This window comes from Aspergillus flavus, chromosome 1 (assembly GCF_009017415.1).
Source record: "Aspergillus flavus chromosome 1, complete sequence".
NCBI lineage: Eukaryota > Fungi > Ascomycota > Eurotiomycetes > Eurotiales > Aspergillaceae > Aspergillus > Aspergillus flavus.
In genome coordinates this window covers 2,294,056-2,321,572 of record NC_092406.1, presented here as the reverse complement: position 1 = coordinate 2,321,572, position 27,517 = coordinate 2,294,056, and the positions used below count along the sequence as shown (strand labels likewise).

The 27,517-nt window shown below is 49.0% G+C and overlaps 12 protein-coding genes across 12 annotated transcripts; 9 read left to right on the top strand and 3 right to left on the bottom strand.

Moving 5' to 3' along the window:
* Nucleotides 1-11: 11 nt before the first annotated feature.
* F9C07_2279203 (uncharacterized protein) lies at nucleotides 12-3,975 on the top strand. Its single transcript, XM_041288575.2, has 3 exons — nucleotides 12-106; nucleotides 172-426; nucleotides 492-3,975. The coding sequence occupies exons 1-3, from the start codon at nucleotides 90-92 to the stop codon at nucleotides 3,088-3,090; spliced, it is 2,871 nt and encodes a 956-aa protein (XP_041141074.1). The 5' UTR covers nucleotides 12-89; the 3' UTR covers nucleotides 3,091-3,975.
* Nucleotides 3,976-5,738, bottom strand: F9C07_2279202 (WLM domain-containing protein). Its single transcript, XM_041288570.2, has 2 exons — nucleotides 5,146-5,738; nucleotides 3,976-5,098 (listed from the first exon to the last, which is right to left on the bottom strand). Exons 1-2 carry the CDS (start codon nucleotides 5,427-5,429, stop codon nucleotides 4,141-4,143), a joined length of 1,242 nt encoding a protein of 413 aa, XP_041141075.1. The 5' UTR covers nucleotides 5,430-5,738; the 3' UTR covers nucleotides 3,976-4,140.
* Nucleotides 5,739-6,215: 477 nt separating this feature from the next.
* On the top strand, nucleotides 6,216-7,807 carry F9C07_853 (uncharacterized protein; the record flags this gene model as incomplete). Its single annotated transcript, XM_041288576.2, has 4 exons — nucleotides 6,216-6,278; nucleotides 6,343-6,682; nucleotides 6,748-6,911; nucleotides 6,965-7,807. The coding sequence occupies exons 1-4, from the start codon at nucleotides 6,246-6,248 to the stop codon at nucleotides 7,805-7,807; spliced, it is 1,380 nt and encodes a 459-aa protein (XP_041141076.1). The 5' UTR covers nucleotides 6,216-6,245.
* A 127-nt stretch (nucleotides 7,808-7,934) lies between these two features.
* On the bottom strand, nucleotides 7,935-9,443 carry F9C07_1055758 (uncharacterized protein). The gene is made up of 2 exons (XM_041288571.2): nucleotides 8,535-9,443; nucleotides 7,935-8,425 (listed from the first exon to the last, which is right to left on the bottom strand). The coding sequence occupies exons 1-2, from the start codon at nucleotides 9,000-9,002 to the stop codon at nucleotides 8,063-8,065; spliced, it is 831 nt and encodes a 276-aa protein (XP_041141077.2). The 5' UTR covers nucleotides 9,003-9,443; the 3' UTR covers nucleotides 7,935-8,062.
* Nucleotides 9,444-11,794: 2,351 nt separating this feature from the next.
* Nucleotides 11,795-14,107, top strand: F9C07_851 (putative cell cycle inhibitor Nif1; the record flags this gene model as incomplete). The annotated part of the gene is made up of 2 exons (XM_041288577.1): nucleotides 11,795-13,890; nucleotides 13,954-14,107. 2 exons carry the CDS (start codon nucleotides 11,795-11,797, stop codon nucleotides 14,105-14,107), a joined length of 2,250 nt encoding a protein of 749 aa, XP_041141078.1.
* Nucleotides 14,108-15,434: 1,327 nt separating this feature from the next.
* Nucleotides 15,435-15,708, top strand: F9C07_850 (uncharacterized protein; the record flags this gene model as incomplete). Its single annotated transcript, XM_071511781.1, has 2 exons — nucleotides 15,435-15,618; nucleotides 15,683-15,708. 2 exons carry the CDS (start codon nucleotides 15,435-15,437, stop codon nucleotides 15,706-15,708), a joined length of 210 nt encoding a protein of 69 aa, XP_071365680.1.
* F9C07_2279199 (uncharacterized protein) lies at nucleotides 15,683-16,180 on the top strand. The gene is made up of 2 exons (XM_071510354.1): nucleotides 15,683-15,965; nucleotides 16,027-16,180. Exons 1-2 carry the CDS (start codon nucleotides 15,887-15,889, stop codon nucleotides 16,137-16,139), a joined length of 192 nt encoding a protein of 63 aa, XP_071365679.1. The 5' UTR covers nucleotides 15,683-15,886; the 3' UTR covers nucleotides 16,140-16,180.
* A 509-nt stretch (nucleotides 16,181-16,689) lies between these two features.
* F9C07_2227688 (uncharacterized protein) lies at nucleotides 16,690-17,887 on the top strand (the record flags this gene model as incomplete). Its single annotated transcript, XM_041288578.1, has 4 exons — nucleotides 16,690-16,850; nucleotides 16,917-17,332; nucleotides 17,391-17,512; nucleotides 17,579-17,887. 4 exons carry the CDS (start codon nucleotides 16,690-16,692, stop codon nucleotides 17,885-17,887), a joined length of 1,008 nt encoding a protein of 335 aa, XP_041141079.1.
* Nucleotides 17,888-19,885: 1,998 nt separating this feature from the next.
* On the top strand, nucleotides 19,886-21,183 carry F9C07_848 (Asparaginase/glutaminase; the record flags this gene model as incomplete). Its single annotated transcript, XM_041288579.1, has 3 exons — nucleotides 19,886-20,063; nucleotides 20,134-20,834; nucleotides 20,926-21,183. The coding sequence occupies 3 exons, from the start codon at nucleotides 19,886-19,888 to the stop codon at nucleotides 21,181-21,183; spliced, it is 1,137 nt and encodes a 378-aa protein (XP_041141080.1).
* A 119-nt stretch (nucleotides 21,184-21,302) lies between these two features.
* Nucleotides 21,303-21,584, top strand: F9C07_2137103 (uncharacterized protein). The gene has a single exon (XM_071509149.1). The coding sequence runs from the start codon at nucleotides 21,312-21,314 to the stop codon at nucleotides 21,525-21,527; it is 216 nt and encodes a 71-aa protein (XP_071365678.1). The 5' UTR covers nucleotides 21,303-21,311; the 3' UTR covers nucleotides 21,528-21,584.
* A 45-nt stretch (nucleotides 21,585-21,629) lies between these two features.
* On the bottom strand, nucleotides 21,630-23,417 carry F9C07_847 (putative class V chitinase). Its single transcript, XM_041288572.2, has 4 exons — nucleotides 22,998-23,417; nucleotides 22,877-22,901; nucleotides 22,543-22,777; nucleotides 21,630-22,487 (listed from the first exon to the last, which is right to left on the bottom strand). Exons 1-4 carry the CDS (start codon nucleotides 23,183-23,185, stop codon nucleotides 21,826-21,828), a joined length of 1,110 nt encoding a protein of 369 aa, XP_041141081.2. The 5' UTR covers nucleotides 23,186-23,417; the 3' UTR covers nucleotides 21,630-21,825.
* A 3,023-nt stretch (nucleotides 23,418-26,440) lies between these two features.
* On the top strand, nucleotides 26,441-27,208 carry F9C07_846 (mRNA 3'-end-processing protein yth1; the record flags this gene model as incomplete). The annotated part of the gene is made up of 1 exon (XM_041284209.1): nucleotides 26,441-27,208. One exon carries the CDS (start codon nucleotides 26,441-26,443, stop codon nucleotides 27,206-27,208), a length of 768 nt encoding a protein of 255 aa, XP_041141082.1.
* Nucleotides 27,209-27,517: the final 309 nt, after the last annotated feature.

Genomic DNA, 27,517 nt, shown 5'->3' with positions numbered 1-27,517 from the left:
CCGCCCGTATTTTTCTCCGGCCGTTTTTGAGCCTATCGATAGCAATCGCTGGGAGCTCCCAAATTTTTTCTTTACTCGGACATTCAACGATGGTGAAATCATACCTGTAAGTGTACTCATCTGAATGTGCTATATATCACTCCTATCTGTTACTGACACTCGCAAATACAGAAAGTTCGAGCACTCGAAAACTTTCGGGCTCGTAGCCTCCGCTACATCCAATGCGATTTGGGCCCGCGATGATGAGTTCGCTGGCTCTGCCCGCCAGACGGGCTCCGGACGAGCCATTGTGGGTGCCGGCGAGGAGGTTCTCTGTTGGGATATAAAGAAGGGTGAGTTACTTGGGAGATGGCAAGATTCTTCGTGCAAAGCGCAAGTTTCTGTTGTCACCCAAAGCAAGACAGATGAGGATATTTTCGCAGTCGGGTATGTTTCTGGTCTTGAGCGAATAGTGCGGACTATTCCTGACTGAAGTTCTTTCTTGCCCATAGTTACGAAGATGGCACCATTCGCCTCTGGGATTCAAGGACCGCGACAGTAATGATCTCGTTCAATGGCCACAAATCTGCAATTACCCACCTCGCTTTCGATAGCGCCGGTGTCCGCCTCGCAAGTGGTTCGAAGGATACAGATATTATTCTCTGGGATCTTATTGGAGAAGTCGGACTGTTCAAGCTACGTGGTCATACCGATCAGGTCACATCACTTCATTTTCTCGTTCCATCCATGGAGTTGCTCAACGCTGCTGGACTGAGTGAGCACGCCGGGTTTCTGTTGACTACTGGCAAAGACTCGCTGATTAAGGTCTGGGATCTTTCGTCGCAACACTGCATCGAAACCCATGTGGCACAATCCAATGGCGAGTGCTGGAGTTTGGGTCTCTCTCCAGACCAGAGTGGTTGTATCACCGCGGGAAATGACGGCGAGCTCAAGGTCTGGTCGATCGATGAAAGCGCTTTAATTGAAATCTCCAAAGAGAAAGTTGGATCGGAGGACCGCAGGATTTTGACGGAAAGGGGTACCTTTTACCGTAACGGAAAGGACCGCACCATCGGAGTCAGCTTCCATCCCCGGGCAGATTATATCGGTATTCATGGCTCAGAAAAGGCAGTTGAGATCTGGCGCATTCGCTCGGAGACGGAGGTCCAGAAGGCTTTGGCGAGGAAGCGCAAGAGGAGAAAGGAAAAGGAAGCCCAACGTGCAGCTGAGAAGGAGGGCGTTGCGGCAGAAGCTGATAATGAGAAATCCGACGACATTTCCTCAGCACCGGTCACCGAGGTCTTTGTTCCCCACACCATTGTTCGAACTGGTGGAAAAGTACGGTCTTTCGATTGGATAAGAATAAAGTCTACTCACAGCATCCAGTTGGTCGCTGCAACCACGAATAACCAGCTTGAAGCCTACACTGTCAACACTGCGAAGGGAAAGAAGGACGAAGATGAAGAAGATTACAATCGTAACCTGGCAGTTGATATCCCCGGTCATCGCACTGATATTCGGTCCCTCGCTTTGAGCTCCGACGATCGGATGCTGGCATCAGCCTCTAATGGCAGTCTCAAAATCTGGAACGTCCGCACACAAAGCTGCCTCCGTACCCTGGAATGTGGCTATGCCTTGTGCTCGGCCTTCCTCCCTGGAGATAAGATCGTGGTTGTTGGCAACAAAGACGGTCAGCTCGAGGTCTTTGACATTGCATCCTCGACCCTCCTGGATACGATCAATGCACACGACGGCCCGGTGTGGTCACTCCATGTCCACCCTGATGGTAAGTCCGTAGTTAGCGGCAGTGCGGACAAGTCTGCAAAGTTCTGGAATTTCCAGGTCGTCCAGGAAGAGATCCCGGGTACTAAGAGGACTACACCCCGGCTCAAGTTGGTGCACACAAGGACCCTGAAGGTCTCCGATGACATTCTCAACCTGCGTTTCTCCCCCGACGCTCGGCTACTGGCAGTTGCTCTCTTGGATAATACCGTCAAGGTGTTCTTTACAGACTCCCTGAAGCTCTTCCTCAACCTCTATGGTCACAAACTTCCTGTTCTCAACATGGATATCTCGTACGATAGTAAACTGATCGTTACATGCTCAGCCGATAAGACAGTCCGTCTCTGGGGCTTAGACTTTGGTGATTGTCATAAGGCCTTCTTGGCACACGAAGACAGTATCATGGGCGTTGCTTTCGTCCCGCACAACCGGGATGGAAACGGGCATAACTTCTTCAGTGCTAGTAAGGATCGCGTGATCAAGTACTGGGATGGTGATAAGTTCGAGCATATTCAGAAACTATCAGGCCACCATGGCGAGATCTGGGCACTGACTATCAGTCATACTGGGGAGTTCATCGTCAGCGCCAGTCACGACAAGAGCATCCGTATTTGGGAGCAAACTGATGAGCCTCTCTTCCTCGAGGAAGAGCGGGAAAAGGAACTGGAAGAGATGTACGACAACAACCTTGTGGACGAGGAAGATGAGGAAGGTGAGAAGGCCGAAGCTGTTGACGCCGGTAAGCAGACCAGCGAGACACTCATGGCGGGAGAACGTATCATGGAAGCTCTGGATCTGGGAATGGAGGATCTGGAAATCGTGCGCGAATGGCGTGCTATGAAAGCGGCTCAGCCCAACATTGCGCCTCCAGACCGCAATCCACTGTACTTGGCACTGGGTAACATTTCTGCCGAGCAGCATCTTCTCAATGTTGTTCAGAAGATCCCTGCCGCAGCTCTTCAGGATGCACTGCTTGTTTTGCCTTTCTCCAAGGTCCCTGCGCTCTTCACCTTCCTGAATATCTGGGCCGACCGCGAATGGAATATCTCTCTCACCTGCCGTGTCCTCTTCTTCATGCTCAAGACCCACCATCGCCAGATCGTCGCTAGCAAGATGATGCGTCCCATGCTGGATAGCATCCGGTCCACCCTCCGCCGGGTTCTGGCACGCCAGAAAGACGAGATGGGATTCAACCTCTCTGCTCTGCAGTACATCGGCAATCAGGTGAAGGAACAGGGCACCAAGGACTACGTCGATGAGGAACAGTGGGAAGAACAGCAGAAGACGACAGCTACGGGCAAGAAGCGACAGTTTATCAGTATCGCTTGATCCCTGTCGCGTATTTGTCTCTATGCATGACTGGCGTTGTTATGGCTGCTAAAAAGTTTTATATCCTTGGGAGTTGATGTGGAATACTTTTATCAGGTCGTTTCCTAAATCTCATGTTTATGTATTTATATCATGATAAATAGACTTGTCTGCATTTCTAAAGCAAGCTCAATTGCACTACACATGTACAACCACTGAACATAATGAACAATCCCAAAGCATAGCCCACGCACTAAAGCCTAGTATCTAGACGAAAAAAACGACGAAACCTATACCATAACACATCAGCATACCGTTCCCAATTCCCTGACATGAAGAAGATGTGACACTGAAACAAGACAAAAGCAGCTTCAGTCCATCCACAAACCAACAAGTTTAACTCCACTCAGAAGAACCATTATAAGCATCGACGACGAGGATCCCATTGGGTATCCTGTCATACCTCTTCCGGCTCTTCCTAAAAATACCGGTTCTTGAGAAAAATCTTCATCATATAGGAGACTGTTGGTTTGTGGATTGAACTGTTGCTTTATTCCCCTCTCCCCTCCAGGATTTTGTTGTAGAATTGATGTCTGATCACTTGGGGCATATGGATTCATGGTGAGGTGTAAAAAGTATAGCATACCTGTACTATTAGTAAATGTGTGTTGTTCGGTGCTGAGAGCTCTTCATTATGTGGTTGCGAACATCATAAGTTGTTGTCAAGAGAGAGCTCTGGAAGACGGAGAGAAAAAGGAAAATTTGGTTGGTGGGTATAGCTTGTCGGCGAATAGATGGGCCGATGGTGTAGGTTAGTCATGCCTTAGTCATCAGATCTATATCTGAAGTGGAGGACTTCGAATATTTACAATCATCGATTTTCTGACTGCTTGTATGATTTTCATGATTTGATGGGTTTGGTCGATTGATTTTCATTATTTGAAAGTGGCTGAGAGTTCTAGTACACAATAAAGTAATCATACATCATCATCTTTCGTAGAATCATTAAAGGAGCGGAAGACTAAGCTCAATTAACAGGAGAGGTATGTGAGGGCGGTCCATAGGTTTAACTTAGGAGCTAGCCTTCACTGTCCCACAATTCGAGCATGTCCACCATTCCGCCTCCATGAAGGTCTCGCAGAATTGACAGATCCACCCGAGTGGCCGTTTAGCGGTATTCCTTTCAAGCGCGGCAAGAGTCTCGACGGCATTGGTACGGTTTTTGAAAGTGGGTTGACTGTCCAGATAACTTATCCGGCGCTTATTCTTGTTCTGGGATCCTGAACTTCCCTGGATCTTGGCAGGTCCAGATACAGAACGTCTATTCGATGGTCGAGGTCGCTCCGCTGTACAGGCATCACAGCACAAAAAGTTGGCCGGGTTTTCTAGTGTGCAAGTTGGGCACGTCCATGACGCCTCGAACAAGCTGTCATCAACTGTAAGATCTATTGGTTCTCGAGGCTGTGGTGTCATTGTAGGTCTAGTCCTCTCGGGAACAGGTGGAGGAGATAAAGTTGAACGTGGGCCGGCCGGATTCTCATGGCTTGGGGGGACATAAGAAGGGCCGTATCTCTCCCTCTCTTCTTCCTCGATCAAATCAATGTAAGCCTGCATGATTGCTTGTTCATTTGCGTCGTCTTCCTCGGCCTTCGTCCGGAAGCCGTTCCTGGACGCCTCTTCCGCGAGTTCGTTGCTGTTCTCAGCCCCCGAAGCACAGCCCTTCGTTACATCTATCCTTCTTTGTGCAGCATCCGCGATCATTCGGCGCATGTCCGTTCCCCGTAATACAGGAGCACCCCCTAGTCGTTGCCCCGACCCAGCGGACAGTGCCCGTCTCTGCTCTGCGGCCGCTTTGGCTTGTCTTCGGACTTCGTGAAGGGGTATCCTACGGCCACCTAGACGTTTTCCTTCCGAAAGGAATCCCTCCCCAGTATAGCCCTTCATGAGAAGCTCTTCATACTCATCGCGTAACTGGTTCCAGAGAGCATGGAACTCTCTGTTATGCGGCCCATGCACGATGTGACAAAGTCTGTAATGATCAGCAATTAGTCCGCAGAACATAACCAGTTGACTCACTCATGCAGCATCGTATCGACGACTTGTTCAAGCGGGAGAAACTGACGCTCGTCATAAGGGTACCGCAGCCGAAGGCAGATTTTTTGTCCTCTGTTGATATTAAGCCCAAGGAGGTTTTGCTGATGTGGGTAGAATTCACTGAGCGTCCCTACTTTCCAGGTCCTCCGGCGCATGATAGGTTTGACCAGCGATGCGATCTTTTTGAGCATGGTTAAGGCTTCAGATTCCCTGGGTCGGTGCCTGTCATGTTGATATTCAAAAACTAGTGGGTCTATTTCGCGCATGTTTAAGGCTTATAGCGTAGAACGGGACGGCTAGTATGATTATTGATTTATACTTGCAAAAAATGTGTGCAGGATGTTGTAGAGCCTATTGCTGCTTCCGATATTTATAATTGTTCAGTAAGCCCGGAACGCAATACTGGTATACAAACCAACGAGTGGGATGCTGCTGCAATCCCAACAATTGCGCAGTCAAAAATTATTGAAGATCCTCTAAGTGAGATTTCCAAGGAGGTCGGAGGTGAAAGAAGAAAGCCGCGTCATGAACCTGAGTGGCACTGGCAATGAATTGATAATCAACAGAAGATTCAGGCACCGTCATCACGTGACTACACAATCTCAGCCTGGGGCCATGGTATTATACGGCGAGAGGGGCAAATAGTGCAAGTAACACAGTCCAGGGTTCGAGAGAGATTATGTGAGCAGAACTTGTACAGGTTCATAACTATAGGGGGTCGGCATCCGAAGACTAGGTTATCAGGCACAGGCACTACAGAGTAGAACTAAACTAGTATACTCCAACCATGTCCGGGGCTCGTGAAGCAGCTGTACTTAAAAATGTATAGCCACGAGAAATGTAGAACATATAGAGCATTTCACTGACTGCTCTAGTAGTGTCAGCTATTTCCGATACTAACTCCCGCAAGATAATATATACTTCTGGTTAAATCAGCAAGCCACTGATCTGCATGAGGATGGGGCGATATATACCCGTTCATGTGACCTTTCCGATAAGTGAAACTTATCAGTGACAATAGATTCTTTTTCATCAATCAAAATTGGCTTGAACTACTACCATTTTCACAGCCAACTCTCAAAATGACGAGCGACGACCAGTTTTTCTTTGACTATGTAAGCTAGTAACATGCCAACACTTGTACAACTATCGCACACTAACAAGCCGCTGTACCTCTAGCTTGCTTCGATACCGCATGACGTAAGGAGATATTCCCTCGACGTCGCAGACTCGATCGACAGGCAGTTTGACCATGCCGCCAAAGTAATAAGGGATACGCTCTCTCACCAGTCATGGTTACCTTCCTCGGTCCGACCTACGCCACCACCTTCGAGAGTTCGTGCCTCCCAGTCTCTCGTGGATCGCGCACACGACTGGATTCTTCGGAATAGAGCATGGAGTGCCGCAATCCTAGCATTCGTCGGAACTACTTCCCTTCTGTACTTTGGCAACAAAAAGTTGGGCGGTAGACGGAGGAAAGCTCGGCGAGCCGGAAATGGCGCTCGGAAGGAGATAGTGGGTATGTTGCAGGGATAACTATAGCCATTCTGGATTTGTGACGAGTCCATCTAATGTTTGCGATAGTCGTTGCCGGGTCCCCTCACGAACCGATGACAAAGGCGATTGCTGTAGATCTCGAACGCCGGGGCTACATCGTCTATATTACTGTTTCATCGGCGGATGAGGAGCAGTTGGTTCAGTCAGAAAACCGGATGGATATCAGACCGCTTTGGCTTGATTTAACGGCTGTAAGTCGTTGTATATTGTAGGATCGGAGATGACTCACTAACCAACTTTCAAGACCCCTTCATCGACATCTGAGATCCACCCATCGTTGACTGAAATCCATTCTTTAATCACCCAACCCCAATGGCCAATGCCTGGAGTGCCGCCGCACACTTGCCAGCTGAGCGGACTCATTCTCGTACCTTCACCTAACTATGTGGCCGGTCCGCTAGCCACCATCCCAGCAACTTCTTGGGCTGATACAGTCAACACTCGACTCTTATCTCCAATATTGACTACTCAGCTGTTTCTTCCTCTTCTTACCGCCCGCAACACAAATAGCACCATTGTCCTAATTTACCCTTCGATATCCTCGTCATTGTCTGCTCCGTTTACTAGCCCAGAAGTCACCACAGCACGTGCCTTGTCAGGATTTGCCACCTCGCTTCGGCGAGAGTTATGTCTCTTGCAACATAGCAACATCGATGTTGTGGAGCTGAAACTCGGAAACATCGACCTTGGTCCTCAATACCGAAACGCACAAAGTCATATCACAGGAACCGAGGTGCTTACATGGACCACACAGCAGCGATCCCTCTACGGCTCTCAGTATCTTTCCAGCATTGAACAGCGACCCGTTGCATCTGCAGGTCCTAGCATGATACGTGGATCCGCTGCTCGGACTCTTCACTACGCGGTGCTGGACGCCCTGGAGCCAGCATCCAAGGATATCTTTGGAAGAAAGAAGTCGAAAACGCCTGTCATCTATGCTGGACGCGGTGCATGGTCCTACAGTATCGTCGGCGATTGGGCCCCGAACTTTTTGGTAGGATGGATGCTGGGCCTGAGAAGTGGCCCTACCACACCAAGCCACAGCCCCAGTGGAAGTAGCAGTGAGACTAGCTGGGAAAAGGTTTAACATCATTGATAGCGCGGCATTATGATTGCTTTGGTTACGATTGACTCTCTTCCCTCTTGGCGTTGGAAATCCCATTTATCATTCTCCTTTCTTTTTTTCCCCGTATGTTTTTTAACTTATCTGACCGAGTGATTTCCACATATGTATATATCATATGTCAGCTCCGTCCCTAGCAAATACCATAATATATCTATGGACTAAACATTAGGAATTACAACAAATTACCCCACCTTTATGAAATATCAACCGCCTATCCTAAACCTCAGTCTCCCGCATCTCAATCGGCCTCTCATGATCAAACCTCGACCGCTTCACCTTACCTCCCGTCAGCTTCCTCCTCAACCATATAACACCCCAGGTAATGCCGAAGATAATCACGATTGCCGCAAGAATGATAAAACAATAAGCAGCGACCTTGCCACTCTTCTCCCCGTTCACACCAGGATCCAAGAAGGAATACGTGTAGAATCCCTGAGTATGAAACGTCAAATAGGCGAGAGAGACGTAAAGGAGGAGCAGAAGCACGAGGAACGGGAAGGTCATCAACGGGTGCGGGTTGGTAGCCGGGAGGATGATTTCTAGAAGGGCGTAGAGAGAGTTAAGGCCGTGTTGGGAGAGCTATTAAATTTAGTTAGTCAATTACGCCTGCGGGGCACCGTCGCGCTCTGATAAATTCTCAGAGATACGGCAGTTCCATCCAACACGAATGCGACAGGATAACACCTACATTCGACCAGGCATTAAAAGTCACGTCGAACCAAGAAGGGTGCAGAATCGCCCAGAAAACGATCGTCACGAGAAATGGGAACGTCGTGATAGTCGTATAGTAGAGACTGTGGAGGGCGCGCAGGCCACGGGGCCAGCGATCGAAGAGCACCGAGCGACCGGTCAGCGCATAGAGGGTGGTGTGGATGCATGCGAAAATGTGGTAGAAGCCCAGACCCCAGTATGTCAGCCAGGTGAAGTAGCTGAAGGATTGGCCGATAGCTTCGCGGTTGCCATGGGTGCCGTCCCAGCCCCAGATGAAGAAGATGGTCACGAAGATGTAGAGCGCAATCGCACCGCGGAAAATAGCGTAGGCCAGTGGTGGGAGGAGCCAGGAGGTTTCGAAGCAGTGCTGACTGTCAAGGGATGGGTCTGCGCCCATAAGGCTGTTGAAGGGGGGAAGTCTGCGCATTTTTGCGGTTTTCTCCATGTGTTTGTTTCCTCGTGGTCTGCCTGTGGTTATTATAGAAAACTGATTGCTTTGTTTAGTGAATCATATTTGGGGGACCTAAAATCGGGCAAGAAAAAGTGAGCGATAGGATCTCAGCCACGATATAAAATGTACACTGCGAATCAGCCCCGTCAGGGATCAGCCCGTGAAGGAATTTTGGTGCGACCGCTTGGCTTTCGACCTTGTCTTTATCGGGGTGTTAGTGTCGATGTTACCTTGGGGCGCACGTCTTTATTCTCCATAGCTATAGACGTTAGTAGGGTTAGTTCGCTTATAATTTAACGGTTAGGATCATGGGTTAGTCAATTAAAGGATCAAAAGTTGACCGGACGACGGACGGATTCCGTTAGTAGCCTGAAGAGATTTTCGGAGAATTTCACCACATCCAAAAGGCATGCATGCCACCTTAATATGAAGTGCAGATGGATAGATTAAGTCCCAAACAATAGTGAGCTTTGAGCGGGGAACGGAGTGGTGTCATCGCCCAGTATTAAGTACTGTCTGCTATATGATATATCTCGTCATCTTAAGAATGCCAAGATATGGATGTCTATCACCATCCCTATGAGGCAATGAAGGTCGCATGCACAGAGCTAATGCTGCGTCCCACTTATCTCCCGCTTGACATAAGTAGGAAGAGTACTCCGTAAGACCATAGCAACCTGCAATCGAAGAGAGTAAGCAATTAACCCTCAATTGAAACCAGACCGAGTCAATGTTTTACTGCGGTGGTGCAGAAGTCAGGACATTTCATGGATTCTAGTGGTTCCTGACGGGATACTTGGGTAATATTAATAACACTAATGAACCAAATCCACTCCACAACACCAATCACAGCGTCCTCCGTGGGTGTTCATGCACCTAGAGTGTAAGACCATCGTGCGTGCAACCGTCCCTTGTATACGCAATGGTGCACTTATTTTCGGGCCACCAGATCAATAGAGTAATTTTTCCGGCAGTATAAGAGGAGGGCAAGGTGGAGGAGCAGTATAAGCAACTTTCCTCCATATACAGGAGAGAGTCGAAATTGGGACCATCATTCTTTACCATGATCATGAAACTTTCTATGTGATTCTGGGTGGTCAATTCCACTTTTCTCGAGGTTCCCGTTGAATGGAGGTTAGGGGTGATCGGATCATGAGACAGGGGGGACGCCTGAGGAACAAGGCACAGCGCCAATATGCCCAGATGGACGGTCTGCACAGCAAGTAAGATTCAACTCCTTACTGCATGTTGTCATACTGCTGCTATTCTAAGTTCGCCTCCAGATTATCTTAATCTTTGTAGAGGGGAAAGTGCATCATAACAAGTCAGATCATAACCATAATAATATTTAGTCATGAAAATACTATTGTGTGGTCATGGGTGGGTTGAGAACTTGAGATTCCCCAGGCAATAAACAAATGATTTAGTCTTTTTGGAAAAATAAAATAAAATAAGAGTAAAATAAAACCGAAAATGTTGCTCTCTTACCGAGTCGGTCGCATTTGTCCATGGATACACTTTCGGGAAAATTTGCAAATGAATATAAATAGAGTGGCTGCTCCACCAACGACACATTATGAACCAAACTAAAGCCCCTTCGCCTCCGGCCTGTGGGCTAAATTTTCTAGAAGCTTTGGTTGGGATGTTGGCCTTTAATCTTATGACACGTACATCAAGGACTCTGTTTGTAGTACTCCGTAGGGGTTAAGGTTATGGTAGGGCTATGGTCTGCATCTGATCAATTCAAGAATCGGGAAATTGAGAGGATGTTGGTTAGTCTTTCAATAAACAGTATGGAGTAACTTTGATATAATTTCTGGAAGCAGTTCGTCTGAAACCCCTGACTCGGGTACCGTTGGTATGTATGATATGTTGGTACGGTATGACGGTAATGATGTACGCGTTTTCTCCTTGAAATCCGCTTGTTTCGTACGACTTGAGGATTGGTGGTGCCTGACTATGGCTTGGCTGATGGAACCCACTTTCCTGCACCGTGAGCACCGGTGTCACAGGCCGGTACTGACCTTACGGAGGGGACGTTGATACGAGAGGATACCTCCGTCAGACTTGGTACTCCGCGTGGGGACTGCCCAGAGTGACTGTCAATGCAGGCGCCCCTCGTTTGTTTGGTGATCGTCAGGGCGTAACAACGGAAAACTCCCTTTGGCTTATTTTGCAAACCAATAATCTGGAAGTTCAAGTCCAAGTCAGTCCATTCTTGTTATCCATCCGATCCTCTCTTTCTCTCTCTCTTCTCCTCTTCTACCCCGTCCATCGGAGTCCACGATGCTTGTTCATCGTTCCTCCCTTTGGCTTGTGATTGTTTCGACTACGATCTAATCGGTTATCATTAACCGTTTCTCTCCGTTCGTCCCCATATTCAACTCCAAACTATTTGTCGCTCCTTTGCCGCCGCGATTGATTCGATTCTCGTTGCTCCCCCACAAGCCTGGTGGGCTCATTGGACCTATTCTTTTCAATTCTCGTTTCCCCTTTCCCCTCACGGCGCCTGTCATTCCTTTCTTTGAGCCCGATACGGTGCCAGTCATCATAGGACTCTTTTTTACGTCTCGTCGGCTTGAAGGATCTCCCCGCGCCGCGCATTGAACTTAACCAGCAGCAGACTACTTCGATTTGTAAAAGAAGTCCAAGCTCAACCGTCCAAGGTTATTAGAGGTAGCAAACAACTAGATGATTTGATTGAAGGCAACCTAGGCTACGTCTGTGCTCATCTCAATCTCCAAAAATACTCGCATCCAACCAATTGAAACCACCTTTGTGCTACCATGGACGCCCGGCCACGTTTTGGCGAACTTCGCTCGCCCTCCCATGATACTCTGCGGAGCGGTTTGCCTTCGCCGCGTATTGAACACTTTGATGGTGAAATCCCTCCTACGCTCTCGCCCCTTGATGCATTCGCGGCCCAGGGCCGGCTTTTGGCGAAACAACTAGAGGAGTCGGCTCGCAGAGACCGGCGCATGAGCAGGCTCCCTCCGGCCAGTGTCGCACGGTCGTTATCGCAACCTCGACCGGGCTACTTCCGCTCTCCATCCTCAAACGATTCTTCGCGGAGTGGGCGAGGAAATGATCTCACGAGGCAGCCAACGCTGAAGGCCAATCCTGAGCTGGAGGAGCCCAAGTTCCGTCCCCAGTCCGAACATCCTCGTCTGAGTGGCGTGCCGAACTTTGCCAACGGAGATGCTCCTCATGATGATGCGAACAGGACCCTAGAGAACGAACCGCAAGTGGTAAGCTCGGAGGAGGACTTTCTTGAAGCTACGCAGACCGGGTCGTCACAAGAGGATACAGCTAAAGGTGTCGTGCCAGAAGCGCCCACTCGCTTCTATGCCGCCTCGCCCCCTAGTATGGCTCTGACAGGATCGCCTGGAAATTCGTTGACCGATGCTGCCTCCTCTCGACTCAATATTCCACGTGGCCTCGCGCCACCGGTTTCGCCACGATCGAGGCCTTCGAGCAGTAATAGGGCTTTGCAACCCGAGAGCTCGGATGATGACTATAGCAGTTCGACTGCGGGCTCAACCTTTTCGAAGCCGAGGAAGTTATCATCCTGTAGCGCTACGTCACTGCCACAGTCACCCATGACTTCTATGAACCGGTCTCATCGACGCTCGCCCTCTCTGAACTCAGAGGCTTCGAACAATGGCGGTCATCCTCCACGTCCGTCATACAACTTCTCACGCCCCCTCAGTCGGTCCAGCACCAGCCTGTCAGCCCCCGTGCCGACAGGAACTTCCGAGCAGACACAGGGGACAAAGCCTCGAGGTTCGAAGCCTCAGCCGATTGTGGTACCCTCAGTGGCTGATATGGCCAAATCCATGCGCGAGGAACCATCATCTGCCGTGTCGTATACTTATGCCAAGTACCCACTTCCCCGCGGACGCCAGGTTTCTAGGGATTCCGTTGTTTTCTCCGGCCTGCACACTCCTCACTTTGAGTGGCAGGAGCCGCTCTTCGAGAGTCCGGATCAGCTGAGCGCCACTGGGCCTCCACGGTCTTCGCGAACCCCGTCACCTCCGCCGTCGCATCATTCTGTATCGTCCAAGAAAGCACGCTCCATGTATGACTCTCCAGCATTCGGGCGGCAATTACTCACACCGGAGATGCTCCCCTCTGCCCCGCAAGTACCGGCCTCTCCTGAGGCTCGCCGTTCTTCCGAAGCTGCATCGACGGATCAACCGGTCTTAGGTGAACCTGCTCTTTCAAGCTCACCTACCCCCTCAAGTGCACCTGCCCCCGAGGCGCCTACTAATGAGGAGGCAACTGATGTCACTTCTTCTGCAGACTCTGCATCGACTGTCCGGCCACAAACCGCCAAGACCAATGCATCTTCCGCCGTCATTACAGCCGACGAGCATGTGACTAAAGGGATTGAGTGCCATGAGAAAGGATCATTGCAAGAATCCACCTACCATCTCCGCGTTGCAGCGAAGCAGGATCATCCGACTGGCATGCTCTTATATGCTTTGGCTTGTCGACATGGTTGGGGCATGCGGCCCAATCAGCAGGAGGGTGTTCGGTGGTTGCGCAAAGCCGTGGACTCTGTCGGGCTAGAGTTGATGGATGATTCCAACCCGGCCATGCCAAGTCGGGTGAGGGAATTGCAGAAAGCATACCGTGCCCAATTTGCCCTCAGTATCTACGAGCTTGGCGTGAGCCATCTAAATGGATGGGGCATTGAGCAGGATAAATCGTTAGCACTGCGTTGCTTTGAGGTTGCTGGCCAATGGGGAGATACGGATGCGCTTGTGGAGGCAGGATATTGTTATTCAGAGGGCATTGGTTGCAAGAAGGATCTGAAAAAGGCAGCCAAATTCTACCGCCAGGCCGAAGCAAAAGGCGTGAACATGGTTGGAAACAGCTGGTAAGTGACGGATTTGTTTCCCGATAATGCCTCGTTCTAATGACTCACCCTCTACTGTAACAGGATCCACAAAGACAAGTACCTCTCTGATGAGAATCCCAATACCGGATCGCGTGGCCGCGGCCGTCACGGTGGGACACCTGACAAGAAGCAGCGTAGCAAATCTCGGACACGCAGTCTTTTCCACCGCAAAAAGTCTACTGCGGCCGAAGCCTAGACGGTACTTGCAGTTTGGCTCTTAGACATATGCATTGAAGATATTACTCAGCAGCAACTGCTTTCTGGTCATTATATTCGCATGGTCGTTTCAACTGTCTCCGGCTCTCATATATCCCTTTCCACTTCTACCCCCTGTCTTTCTCGCCTTCTTCCTTTTTATATTCTCTTTTTCATTCACTCTTCCGAACCATTTTCTCAGGCTCCACAGCGACATGTTGCTTGGATTTTGTCTTTATATTCAGCTGTACTGTTGAAAGCAGTCGCTTGAGACTTGCTTTTGCCTTTCACTCTTTCGATTCTTTTCTTTTCTTTTCTTTCCTTTTTGTCCTTGTTCTATCGTTCCCTTTAACTCTTTCGTTATACGTTTCGAGCGGGTCTTGGCAACTGCTCCAGCTACGGAAGGGGGTGTTGTTTCCTCCTCTCGGCCTTGCGGGCGTTGGATTTCTTTCTTGGATACCCCATAATTTCTAATCACTGCGTGATGTATTCTATTCTCTACTGTCGCTCACCGTCTTTCTCTACCTACATTCTCAATTTCCCATGTTTCCATTCTCGATCAGCCTGTGTTTTATATTCTTTTCTCTGCAATTCGGTTGTAGCATTCCCTGCGAAACTGTGTGGATTTCTGTCTAGCTTAGCCGGTTGGTGTGTGTGTGTCAGTCGAGACAACAACTGATGAGATTCATGATCATCCTATCTATTAGGAAAGTGGGCCGTCCATCGAGAACCCGAGGGATCGTCCCTCTTGAGGTCGATGGAAGTGTGTTTGCGGAAAATTTATACCCAATAGCTGGGAAGCGGGTGGTTACTTCATCTAGACTTGGCCCTATATGCACATGAAAAATTGATAGGAGATTTCCCAGCCAAGTGATTGGCAAGCGAGCCTTCTCGTGTTAAATGAACCCTAAAGTTGGTGATTGTTCGTACTAAAAGTAGGAGTGACAGAAGTGTGTTAGTCATGACGAGTCCGCGTGGCTTGAACCCTTCTTTCTTGGTTACCTTTTTTTTCGTTTGCCCCCCTTTCCTTCTTTTCCTTTCCAATTTATTTATTTGTTTAGTTTTCCATTTGCATGGTGGGGGGAAAAAGGAAAAAAGAAAAGACAAGATTGGTACCTTGCCTTAGGAATAGGAGGAAGTCTTTTTAGATTAATGGTGAGATGGGATTGGATGGTGGCCGTAGATGATTTTTAGTTGCGTTGGTCTAGAGGGCAGCTGACAAGCTTCCCCTCCAATCAGTCCCCGCCCGAAGGTGTGCTTCTCCTTCATTCATTTCCCTGTCGCTGGCGCTGAGAGGAGGGGTCAATTGGTTTTTGATTAAAGCATGCATGTCGCCACCTCTGTGCACCCCTGTTCGATCGAGGGGATTGGGTTTGGGAGACCCGGAGGAATCACCTAAAGGAGATGGCAGCATGAAAAGAAGATTTTTGCCTCTCCGTCCTACCCTCCTCTTTGGGAGTTTGGAACCATGGCGGAAGAAAATGGAAATTGAGCTGTTGGCTGGCTTTTTGGGTTTGCTGGCCATTGACTAACTGACTACTAGCACTACTACTGAGAGGACTAATGCTAGTCTCAGTTCGGGTCTCGGCCCCAGTCCAATGACGATCCAATGTCCTGCCAAGCATGGGGAAATTTGGGGAAAGTAGGCGAAGGGCCCGGGGGTTGCATTCCATCCGCTTACTCTACTTCTTATTTCCCTCCCCCTCAACCAATCCAACCCATCGCTGATATCGCAATGTTTGGAAACGCATGAGCATGCAATTCCTGCCTCGGTTGAACGATGATACTGCTGATCATGAGAAGAACAACGGTACGAACGTATCCCATATCTGTCTCGTGCATCACTGGTGCGTTTCAAGGTAAGTCCCCGGAACGCTGCCTCAATTTTTGTGTGAGTCCGTGTCCTAACTACCCTGGCAGTGGTCCCCCGTCGTGATCTCCACAGGGCTTCCCCATTAAGCAATAGCTCAATGATTCTGCATAGGGATCTGGAGCCGACTGGGACCCAAAAGCCCAAGTTCCGCGGTGCTTGACCTGAATTCTTTGAAAAGTACACATGTGAAGATCCGCCACCTCCGATAGTCTTATAGATAGAGCATAAGCCATGTAACGGTCCTGCCTTCCATGCCCTAGTCCGATTTTCTCGTTTTTAGTTTCGGTCGGAGACGTCTTTTGTGCTTGTTGATCACTCTGCCACGTTTCTTCCCAACTTTCTCTGTGTGCAATTGTGGAGTTGAGAGTTGTGAAGGTATGTCATCGTCATGATTATTCAATGTGGCTTTTATTTCCCTTAATCATTTTCCTTTTGTTCTTTTCGCCGCCAAAAGTCCCCGAGAGATTTTTTTTTGACGGTGTCATTAACGATATAATGCCTTCTGTAGCCCGCCCCCTCGAGCAAAACAAGCGAGACAAGTCTCTGCCGGGACTAAAACTCGAGAAGCAACTTGGTATGACCCCTTTTCGGCCTCTCCGGTCCTTTTCTCAGGAGGTGCCTCCTAACCTGGTGGGTGACAGGGCTGCCTGTGTGACAGGCCTTAGCATCAGTTCAATTCGGTCAACCTTATCGAGGTCTAGCGACACAAGATGTCGAGCGACAAGCCTGAAGTTACTGAAGTAGGCATGGTGGCCTCACCCGCTGCCACAAAACCTAGCTTCAAATCTCGCGTGGCGGCCCACTTTAAGAAATGGTGGTGGGCGCACCTCATCGCATTCGTTGTAGTGGTGCTCGTCGTGGCCCTTCCGGTGTATGTTCAATCCTTGTAGAAATGGCCTTCTTCAGCGGAGCCCCTCTGACAACATCACGCAAATAGGGTATATGTCGGCTATCCGAACATCGCACAGGACAACATTAACGACTCGAAATTGGAAGTCAAGTCGATGGTGATCAGTGAGCCGACACCGAATTCGTTCCATGTGGACCAGCAGCAGGTCATCTGGACGGATAGCGTGTTTCACCCAACCATCTATAGCTTTAACGCAAGTGTTGGTCTACTGGGCGCAGCTGCATTCGGTGTCGCGACCATTCCGCAACTTAAGTCTAGGGACGGGGTCGAGGTGCATGTAGATCAGCGCCTTGACTTGACTGATGTGTCCGCATTTGGCGACTTCGCTACGGCCGTGATGCAGAATGAATATGTCGACCTCAATGTTTACGGGAAGCCGGATTTGAAGCAGGGAGCTTTGCCGAAGATCACCGTGACGTACAACCACACCGCTACTATGAAGGGTATGTTTGTAGACGAACGTTCGCATTGCTTTAGTCTCCCTTACTAACCGCATGACAGGCCTAAACAAGCTTAAGGGATTCTCGCTGTCTGGCATGCATCTTACCACGAAGGCATCCGACGGAACGAACACCCAGGGACAGGTTCTGATCCCCAACCCGTCGGTGATGACGATCAGCTTGGTATGTACTATGGTTTGATCTCCCTCGGGTTTCTTGTATGAAGAACAGGCGAACTGATAGCTGCAGGGCAATGTGACCCTCGATCTCTCTGTGAATGGAACCGCCATTGGGGAATCGTACATCCAGGATCTCGTGTTGAAACCTGGTAATAACACATTCGATATGAGAGCCAAAGTGGACCAACTGGCCATCATTGGTATGATGAAGAAATACCCGGGTACGGTTGTCCCCGTGGATATCACCGGCTCCGAGACCAACTCGAGCGTGTACGATGGCCAGGCTCTCTCATACTTCTCGCGGGCTTTGGCATCGAACAAACTACGGGTCGATCTGAACATTACCGAGGTGGTGGGCTCGAGTTCGAGTTTGAGCTAGAAGGCATCGCTGCATATATTGTGCCGACCTTGACTCGTTTTGGTCATTGCAACTACGCTTTTTACTGTTCCATCTGTCGTTCTGTGTCTTGGAGCCCCACTGTTGTGCCGATGACGTTTTTAATTGTTCTTGATACCATTCTAATGTAACCGTGATGATCCGACTGCTTAATGATGGGAGGGTGGTCCGGATTGATTTATTATCCACGTCTTCCTTCAGATCTCATCAGAACAGCATTTGAGTAACTACGTCTGTATCACACTCAACCATGAGAGTTGTCGCCCCATGGCTGTTCCTTGTTATAATAGTGCTCACTACATATACAAATACATCGTATTTGAGAGCAGTTTCACCATAGACAATTTCTGTTTGTGCTCATTTTATTTTCATTGATTTTCTCAATTCTTGTGTTTTTCTCTTCAACCGGCCAGAATACCGAATACCTTTGGAGGAGACTTCACTCGGCGAAGCCGACACTTAAAAAAAACACAGTGCATACAAGTCACGGTACAACCTTGTGCGATGGCTAAATCCAATGGTTCATTAAATAAACTTCCCGCACCGAGCTTGTAGTACCATCGATCGGCCCCTCAGATAACCTACGGGAAGGGTGAGGTGTTACTTAAACCAGCACCAAGGTCTAGACCAGCCATCGACTCTCAGGATTAAATAGCCCCAAAAAAAAGCTACCGTCGTCCCCGAGTCCCGGGGACTCGGCCTGTCCGATAGACAGTATTTACTGCTCGGGAGTAGTACATACATGCAGTAGCACATCGACGTGTCATCCCCTCCACGTGTAACTTTATTCGAGGGGATGGTCAAACGTGGAAAGAGTCGGGGCAACGGTTGGCTTGGCTGCTGCCATAACATCCACTGCAAGAACGTGCTTCTTGGCTTTTGGGAATGTGTTGAAGGGTGGGTTTGCGCTGTTTATGACCTTGAGAGTGTCTAGATCGTGGAGTTGTACTCCTGATGCTGAGCATTGTCTTTTAGGTTTCGGTAGCCATGCCGGGCGTTGGGATTAGGGTCAGGACCAGTGAGACTCTGTTGGATATATATTAAGACCATCGCAGTTAGCAGTGTTATCGCTATAACTCCGGATCCTGCAGCGCTAGAATGACGTCGGTTACCGCTACACAGCCTCAATAATCCGTTGATAACTTGATATTGAGCATAAGGGTAATCGTCGGAAGGCTTCGAAAGACGGTTCCTATCGGCTCCCCGCCGAGATAAGGACAAGCACTTGGCGGTCCACTCGATAACCCATTTCCCATCGAACAATCAATATTGTTCTTACAACTTGCTACGACTAATAGCCGACGAAGTGACCTTATCGCAGGGTGTGACCAATTGAACGTATTCCCTTCATGGTGAATACGAATCTTCAACGGTTCAGGACAAATACTGTGAACAGCACGAGGTCAAGATGCCGACGTGCCCCGAAACTTGAAAGATGATATCGGATCTTATCAGACGGCGATAGTTAGTATTATCCAGCGAAGATCACTGGATCCAATTACCTAAAATCTTTCCGGAGTTACCCCAACAAGAGCCATGCTATGATCGATATCCCCCTAAGTCAAGTATGCGGTTGGAGTATGTCTTGCAGCACCGTCCTAGCATGCTTCAAAGCCAGACGCCAAGACGAATTGGAGTTTCTCCAAGACCTTGGTGCCTGGATGGGCTCCATTGATATGCGATTATCATTACGTGAAATGCCTCATCTATGGGAAACAGCTTGGCTGTGATCTTCTCACTGCGCCACTTATCTGGCTTAGAGGACTATGTATCGAATCCGTGGGTTTCTCCACGATAAGGCAACTATTGCCAATAACTTTTTCTTGGTCAATGTTGGAGAATCAATCGGCCATCGCGTGCGAGAGGACTAAACTTGGAAGCACTATATAACCGAGATGTCGTCCACGATGTCGGTTCTTTTCTCTAGAGCAAGCTCAACATCAATTCCCTACTCAGAGCCCCGAGCAACCAAGCAGCAGTATGGGTGTCAATTTCAAAGTTCTTGCCCTGTCGGCCTTAGCTACTATTAGCCATGCTTCGCCTCTCCTATATCCTCGAGCCACAGACTCGAACGTCACCTATGTGTTCACCAACCCCAATGGCCTGAACTTTACTCAGATGAACACCACCCTGCCAAACGTCACTATCTTCGCGACAGGTACACACTACCCTTAGCCTACTCGCACAAGCCCCCCTTCATCACAACAAAAACTAACAAGAAAAAACAGGCGGCACAATCGCGGGCTCCAGCGCCGACAACACCGCAACAACAGGTTACAAAGCCGGTGCAGTCGGCATCCAGACACTGATCGACGCGGTCCCGGAAATGCTAAACGTTGCCAACGTCGCTGGCGTGCAAGTAACCAATGTCGGCAGCCCAGACATCACCTCCGACATTCTCCTGCGTCTCTCCAAACAGATCAACGAGGTGGTCTGCAACGACCCCACCATGGCCGGTGCAGTGGTCACCCACGGCACCGACACGCTCGAAGAATCCGCCTTCTTCCTCGACGCCACGGTCAACTGTCGCAAGCCCGTGGTCATCGTCGGCGCCATGCGCCCTTCAACCGCCATCTCGGCTGACGGCCCCCTCAACCTCCTGCAATCCGTCACCGTCGCCACGAGCCCCAAGGCCCGAGACCGCGGCGCCCTGATTGTCATGAACGACCGCATCGTATCCGCCTTCTACGCCTCCAAGACGAACGCCAACACCGTCGATACATTCAAGGCCATCGAAATGGGCAACCTGGGCGAGGTCGTCTCCAACAAACCCTACTTCTTCTACCCCCCAGTCAAGCCAACAGGCAAGACGGAAGTAGATATCCGGAACATCACCTCCATCCCCAGAGTCGACATCCTCTACTCATACGAAGACATGCACAATGACACCCTTTACTCCGCCATTGACAACGGCGCAAAGGGCATCGTCGTAAGTCTCGTCCACTCTCAATATGAACCCCATCTATCAAAAACACCCCCAGAACCCCTCCACCAAAATACTAATCCAAATAAAAAAACAGATCGCCGGCTCCGGCTCCGGCTCCGTCTCCACCCCCTTCAGCGCCGCCATGGAAGACATCACAACCAAACACAACATCCCCATCGTAGCCAGCACGCGCACCGGAAACGGGGAGGTGCCGTCCTCCGCCGAGTCGAGCCAGATCGCAAGCGGGTATTTGAACCCCGCAAAGTCACGCGTTTTGCTTGGCTTGTTGCTTGCCCAGGGGAAGAGTATTGAGGAAATGAGGGCGGTTTTTGAGCGGATTGGGGTTGCTTGATTTTTCTTTTCTTTTCTGCTTGGTCTTTGTTTAGGGTTGGGGTTTGTGTATTATAGATTAAGGATTTATGGATGGGATGGATTATAGATTATAGATTATAGATTAAATATGGATTATGGATATTTTACATGGATTTATGGATTTTGTGTATTTTGAGATTATTGGTGTGGTCTTTCTGGTTGGCATTCTCTTTGGGTAGGAGTGTCGAATGTCAGGGCTATTCATTTGGTGTTTGTTATGTAGTGTCTGGTAGAGGTTTACTTCTACGAAGTATTACGACATATCACATGGCCATTAGGGATACTGTAAATTGGATCTCAAAATCAAAGATAAGATATCATTGAATATAAAGGAAACTAAAGATCGATCTAGATACTAGTCTCCAGTATCTGAAAGCTTATGGTCTGATCCGCGACAGGGATTCGGAGCCTACTCGTTCGTAGGAATAAAAGTTCATTTAATTCATTTCTTTCATACCTGGTATTCTGACACAGTAATAATAAACACACGACACATATGCCACCTGTTTTTTGTTCCTCGGAGTTATGCATTGTTCCTGCTGTTGTTTGTTTTTCTTTTTTTGACTCTTGTTTTCTTATCTCGATTATTTCTCCGCGCTTTGAGGGGATGTTTCGACTACCGCTACATCTCATGTAGCGTGTTATACCCGGTCTCGATCAAACTCCGCGGACCGCGTGCATCTCCTCCAATATGCCAATAGAACAATCCTCCCAACTTCGTCTTGGTCGCAAATCTAGCCTTCTGCTGCACCGTCCGCGGCGTGTCATAGGTTACGAACCCGCCATCACCACCAGAGCAGTACGCCGCGCCAAGCTTATCATCATGATGCTCCTTAGCGCCAGGACGGGGCAAATCACTGTAATCGAACACGCCATCCTCGCCACCCGTACCAGCATACCGCTGACCGGGCTTCTCGCTACCCAAAAATGACCGGCCGTAGGCAGGGACACCGAGTAGGATTTTCTTCGGATCGACACCCTGCGAGATCACATACTGCACGCTAGATTGGCAAGAGACAGCGCCCGGATTCCGGGAGGGACTGTACAATTGCGCATGGTGTCCGCTCTCGTTCGTCCAAGGCCCGGCAAAATCATACGTCATAAGATTAATCAGGTCGAGGTACAAAGATGCCTTGGAGAGGTCGATGTTCCGCAGAGCCCATTGGCCCGCCGGAAGACACGTTGCTAATACGAATCGAGGCAAAGGCAGTGCTTCCCGCAGCTTTGCTAGTAGTCGGACGTAGTCCATGCCTTGTTGTGGGTCGGCGGGGTGTTCCCAGTCAACTTGGGGGCATTAGTAATATGTTTATGGTAAGTTGAGGAAGGCGTTGATGCATACTGTCGAGACCGTCCAGGCCGAATTGGTCTACCAGCGCCCTGGCCGTGCGGACAAATGTCTCAGTACGCGATTGACTCCGCGCCACGAGGGCGAAGTTCTCGCTTCCCTTGCCGCCTCCACCGACGGAGAGAATGATTTTCATCTTGGGGTACTGCGGTTTCAGCTGCGTGAAGGCCCGGATACAGCCCTGCGTGCCGTCCACGGGCATTTGCGCATCGGCCCATTCATCGCTTAACTATGCATTTAGATCTGCGGTTAGCGTGGGATCTTTCAGATAATGAAGAAAGTTTTATCCTTAGAAAATAAGTAATGAAAAATCGGGTGGGAGATCCACATATACGGTGCCGTCTTCTTTGACCCTAAAACAAATAAAACGGCTTGGTTAACATCTGTACTTTGTATATGTATGTACTCGGGCCAAGGGGTTCCCTCGGTCTGGTGTATGGCTGTACTACCAAGCAAATGCGTAGAAGATATGAGAGACAAATCCCAGTCTAAGCGATGAAGGAGGCTGTTTTCGGTATATCCGCCAATTGGGATAATACGCTGCGTTTATATAGTATGGAACCTCATACGAGCTGTTGCTGGAGCGTTCCGCCGCTTTGCGACGCCAGTGGGGGAAAATACCGCCGGACAATGGCATGATGGTAGCATACACTCAAGATGAGGGATTTGAGAGAAAGGAGTTGTTGTAAAAAGGTGAAAGTGGATTTGGAGAGAATCGAAGAAAAGAAAGATAATTAGAAAATTAGAAAGGTCCACAAGCACCAACAATCATGAAAAAATAAAGTGTGGGAAAAGCAACTTCCCTATTAAGGACGATGTCACGTGTGGGGGATGTTTCTTTGCTTTGGGGCGGTTGAAATGGTCCTTTTTTAGTTCGTCATCTACTCGTATTTTGCTGGGGTCATTTTAAAAAAAGAACAGACAAGTGGAAGAGAAAGCGAAAGCCCCTCCCAAAGTGAGGTCTTTTGAGGAGGCGTGAATCAAAGAAGGCAACCAAAGTCAGTGCTCAGCGACTTTCCATGACCGTCGATGACAAGAAGAGTGACATAACATTGGCTGCATAATGCACGCTGATTGAAAGACCGTGCATCAAGTCTTGACTTGTAGCCAGTGCTAGAAAATGACGCTTCCACTCTTTTTCTTCCTCCCCGAGCCTAAGACTCCAACCCCCGGACAATAAGATTCTATTTATCCTTCTATTGCAGGGTAGCAAGAGGACCGTGTCAATCTGGGCCTCCGACGGTACCGTGCTCATTCGTGGACCCGCCACAAGGTTAGAAATATATCGAAAGGGACTTTTGATCGGCAGCAGCTTCCAGAGGGTCTAAAATCTCAGATTACGCTCACCCCACCTCTCGGTGTCTATTCCGTCGACTGATAGTCATGGGGTTGCCCCGGAAGCTTAGGCAAAGCACGCGAGTTTGGTGGTGCTGAGAAGACCGTTCTGGGGCTTTTCGGTGAAGATCTGCTCACGAGTCTGGTAGTAATGGATTAATCCCCAGCCTCATTGTAAGATTTGAGTGGATCGGGTGGCAGAGAGCTGCGCGTTGCGGGCTGACTTGGTAATGGTATAGTATAGGACGGGAGCCACCACGACCTTAGGTAAGATCGGTTGTCTTAAATGCCACAATAACTATATCACCAGTGCTGGGGTGTAACTCTTTCAAATGTTTCATAAATAATGAGCACTGTCGATCGATTAGGTGGGTTTCAACTGGGGCAATGGAGGGAAATTAATTCTCTTCTTTCTTTCTTTCTTTTTTTACTTCTCTTATTGTTTTGGTCTTGGATTTGCTTTTTTACCCCATAAGGTTTACTTTTCTTACTTGTTCGAGGCTGTGGAGAGAACTGCAGACTAGTAATTAGTCGCTTTTCCACCCCCGCATGATGGATTGCGAATGACGATGCTCCATGCGTGGATATGACTGGGTCTCTTTGAGCTCAGGGTTCATTCATGCGTCAATCATCTCAAGCCATGCACCTGACCTTCGGGGTGCAGGCGAAAGTCTGACAATGGTTGGAGTGATCGCCGCAAGTTCCTTTTCGGAACCCTAAATGGAAGGCCCGGGCCATAACCTCCGTCGACACCTGCCCAACATATCGTGCGTTGAACCAGTGTATCATAATGCCTCAGTACTGAATATTTCTATATGAAATAAAATATCGTACAACAATGGATTGTTCTCAATTTTCCGATGTGTACACACAGAGTATCAACGCTAGAGTCAGACCCGCCAGGCAGACCATGTGACGTTGTGACTTCCCAGGATGCCTCGTATGCAGGGGCAGCAGCACTGGTGTTTACGTCTGCAGCCATGCTGTAGCCCCCAAGACCAGATCTGCAATTCTCTTTCTCTTTTCTCTTTCCTCTGGTAACGTTTCTTCCTCTTACCCCTTAGACTAGGTAGTCGGCTGTCGTACTCCCGCTATTGAACCTAAACCGGGTATTACTTTGCGTGACACCGGAATGATTGGGTATGATTCGCATTGGAAGCTTGAGCTATACCTCGGGGATCCATGTCCGATCGTAAACACGAAGTATTGCTAATTTAACTAGTAAATTCCCTGAATTCTCAGCTGCTAAGGCTCCAAGGCGCCGAGTATACACGTGATTAGGCGATCAGCTAGATACAAGGCTATACTTGATCTGGCTTAGATTATCCTTGGATGTACTGCGACCTAGCTCAGGTTTCATGATACATCATGAGTGTCATAACCGGAAGATCCAGTAACTTTTGACAGTAACGGTAAACTTCTGGTAAAATAGGTAGGTAGATTGAGATTGGACTCGCTCAGATGGGATCTCAGAAGTACTATGGATCGGAAGTAGAATCTAGAACCGTAGAATGTGATATACTATGGATTCAAGCTACTTTCGGCACTCGTTCCTTCGAAGGGCTCTCAATAAATAGGGATTAAATATCTCTCTCTATCAAGTTTCTCCTTTGCTCTCTTTTACTATTTCTTGCTTGGTTTAAACCGTTTCCTCAATCCATTATATCTACCAAATAACAATATTAAGTAGATGATGATCGAGAGACTCAGTGCCAATATGATATTACAGTCAAGGACCCATCGACAGGCCCAAAGCCGTTACTTCACGTGTGGCTGAACACATGTTGTCTCTCTGTTCGAGCTATAGGCATGATGCTAGCTACACTGCTTGAGGAGGTGCCATGAGAGGCATGTCTGGTGCTTTGCTACCTAGTATTAGGTTCCAGAACGACTTACTCAGTTCCCCCAGATCGATATTGCCTTTTATCCTCCTCGATATGTTGTTACCCACCGCCCTCGTAGCTTCCCAGGATAGAAGCTGGCATGTAGCAACTATAGTTATGCAGCACATAGTTAGCAATGGTAATGTCTAGGAAAAGTGACAATTGTCTTGAAATAAACTCCATTGAAGGCTCATATTCAGCTATTATATTCTAAAAAAAATCCAGCTTCTACTTACCTGCCCAGCCTCCTTGCACAATGTTTACGCTGGGCATCATGAAAGCATGGTAGCTGACAGTCACGTGGTATGCTCTCATAATTGGTCGATTGAAGATAACCGATATGTTTTGCCACCGCCTTCCATTTAATGCCCGGCCTTTCTCCGCCATCAAGCTGTTAGTTGACCAGAATTTCACCTGCTTCCTGGGTTTGACCATCACTGTATTGATATTATTGCCCGCCATTATCCTCGAAATAACTCACACGAGTTACGCAGCTCACGGAACCCCTTGCTTACAGATTTAGACAGGCCCCAGCGCCGAAATTGTAACTGACCTCCGCTGCTGCTCAAGTTTCCGGTCGCGAGCCTTCAAGCTCGTTATCACTTGTTGCCTTTGTGACCAAAACAGCCACATATCTTTTTCTTCCCTCCGTTTTGGTGCGACACAACACAACCATGTCCGCAGAAGTTAGTCACGCTGCATCACAAATCCTAGCTTCCGGCAGCGAGCGCGACCCAAGCTATAACGATTTCTCCTTCATCCCCTTCCTACGCAATAGCTTCGGCTTCGGACTCGCCTGCGATGTACCCGTCTGCAAGGCGTACAGTGAAGGCCATTGTCCCTTAGGGCCTGCTTGCCCCGATCGACATCCGACACCATCCCGAGTGACGACGTCCACGACTACCGCTTCCGGACTGGCACCGTCCACGACGCACGGGTCACTCGTCTGCAAGCACTTCCTCAAGGGGCTGTGCAAAAAAGGCCTCAAATGTGAATATCTCCATGAATACAACCTTCGCCGGATGCCAGAGTGCCAGTCCTTTTCGCGGTCAGGTTACTGTCCGAATGGTGATGACTGTCTTTATCAGCACGTGCGGGAGCAGGCTCGATTACCGCCATGCGAGCACTACGATCGAGGCTTTTGCCCATTGGGGCCGCTTTGTGCCAAACGTCATGTGCGCCGACGGCTGTGTCAGTACTACCTGGCAGGGTTCTGTCCAGAGGGTAAAGGTTGCGCGGACGCTCATGCCCGGTGGATCGAGAACCTCCCTAAGCCGTCAATCAGGGTGGAGAAGACAGAGGAGGAATTGGAGCGAGAGAGGATATTAATCAGGGAGGAGCAGGAAAGAGAAAAGGAACGAGAACGTGAATGGAGGAGTGAGCGGGGACGCGGGGGTGGATTCATGCGTGGTCGTTTTAGAGGCCGGGGACGTGGGCTGTGAGCGGGGACATGTCTTGTGGAATTGTTGGATAGGAAAGAAGAGAAGGTTATTTGTTGATGATGGATTTAAGCTTATTACTAGAACGTTGAGATACCCAAGTTCAGGCATTGACAGTCTATTCGTGTATATGATTTAGTGAACTATAATAGCGGTTGCTATAGGTATAACACAAAGGAACAATGCCGTGGCCACTGTATCTGATTCTGTGTAACAAATTCCAGTCACAGATCTTGCTCTAGATTAAGGTGACATGGCGTCGTAGTAACTTCAGTAGTGGATGACATCACGACAGCAAGGCCAGTGCGTTGC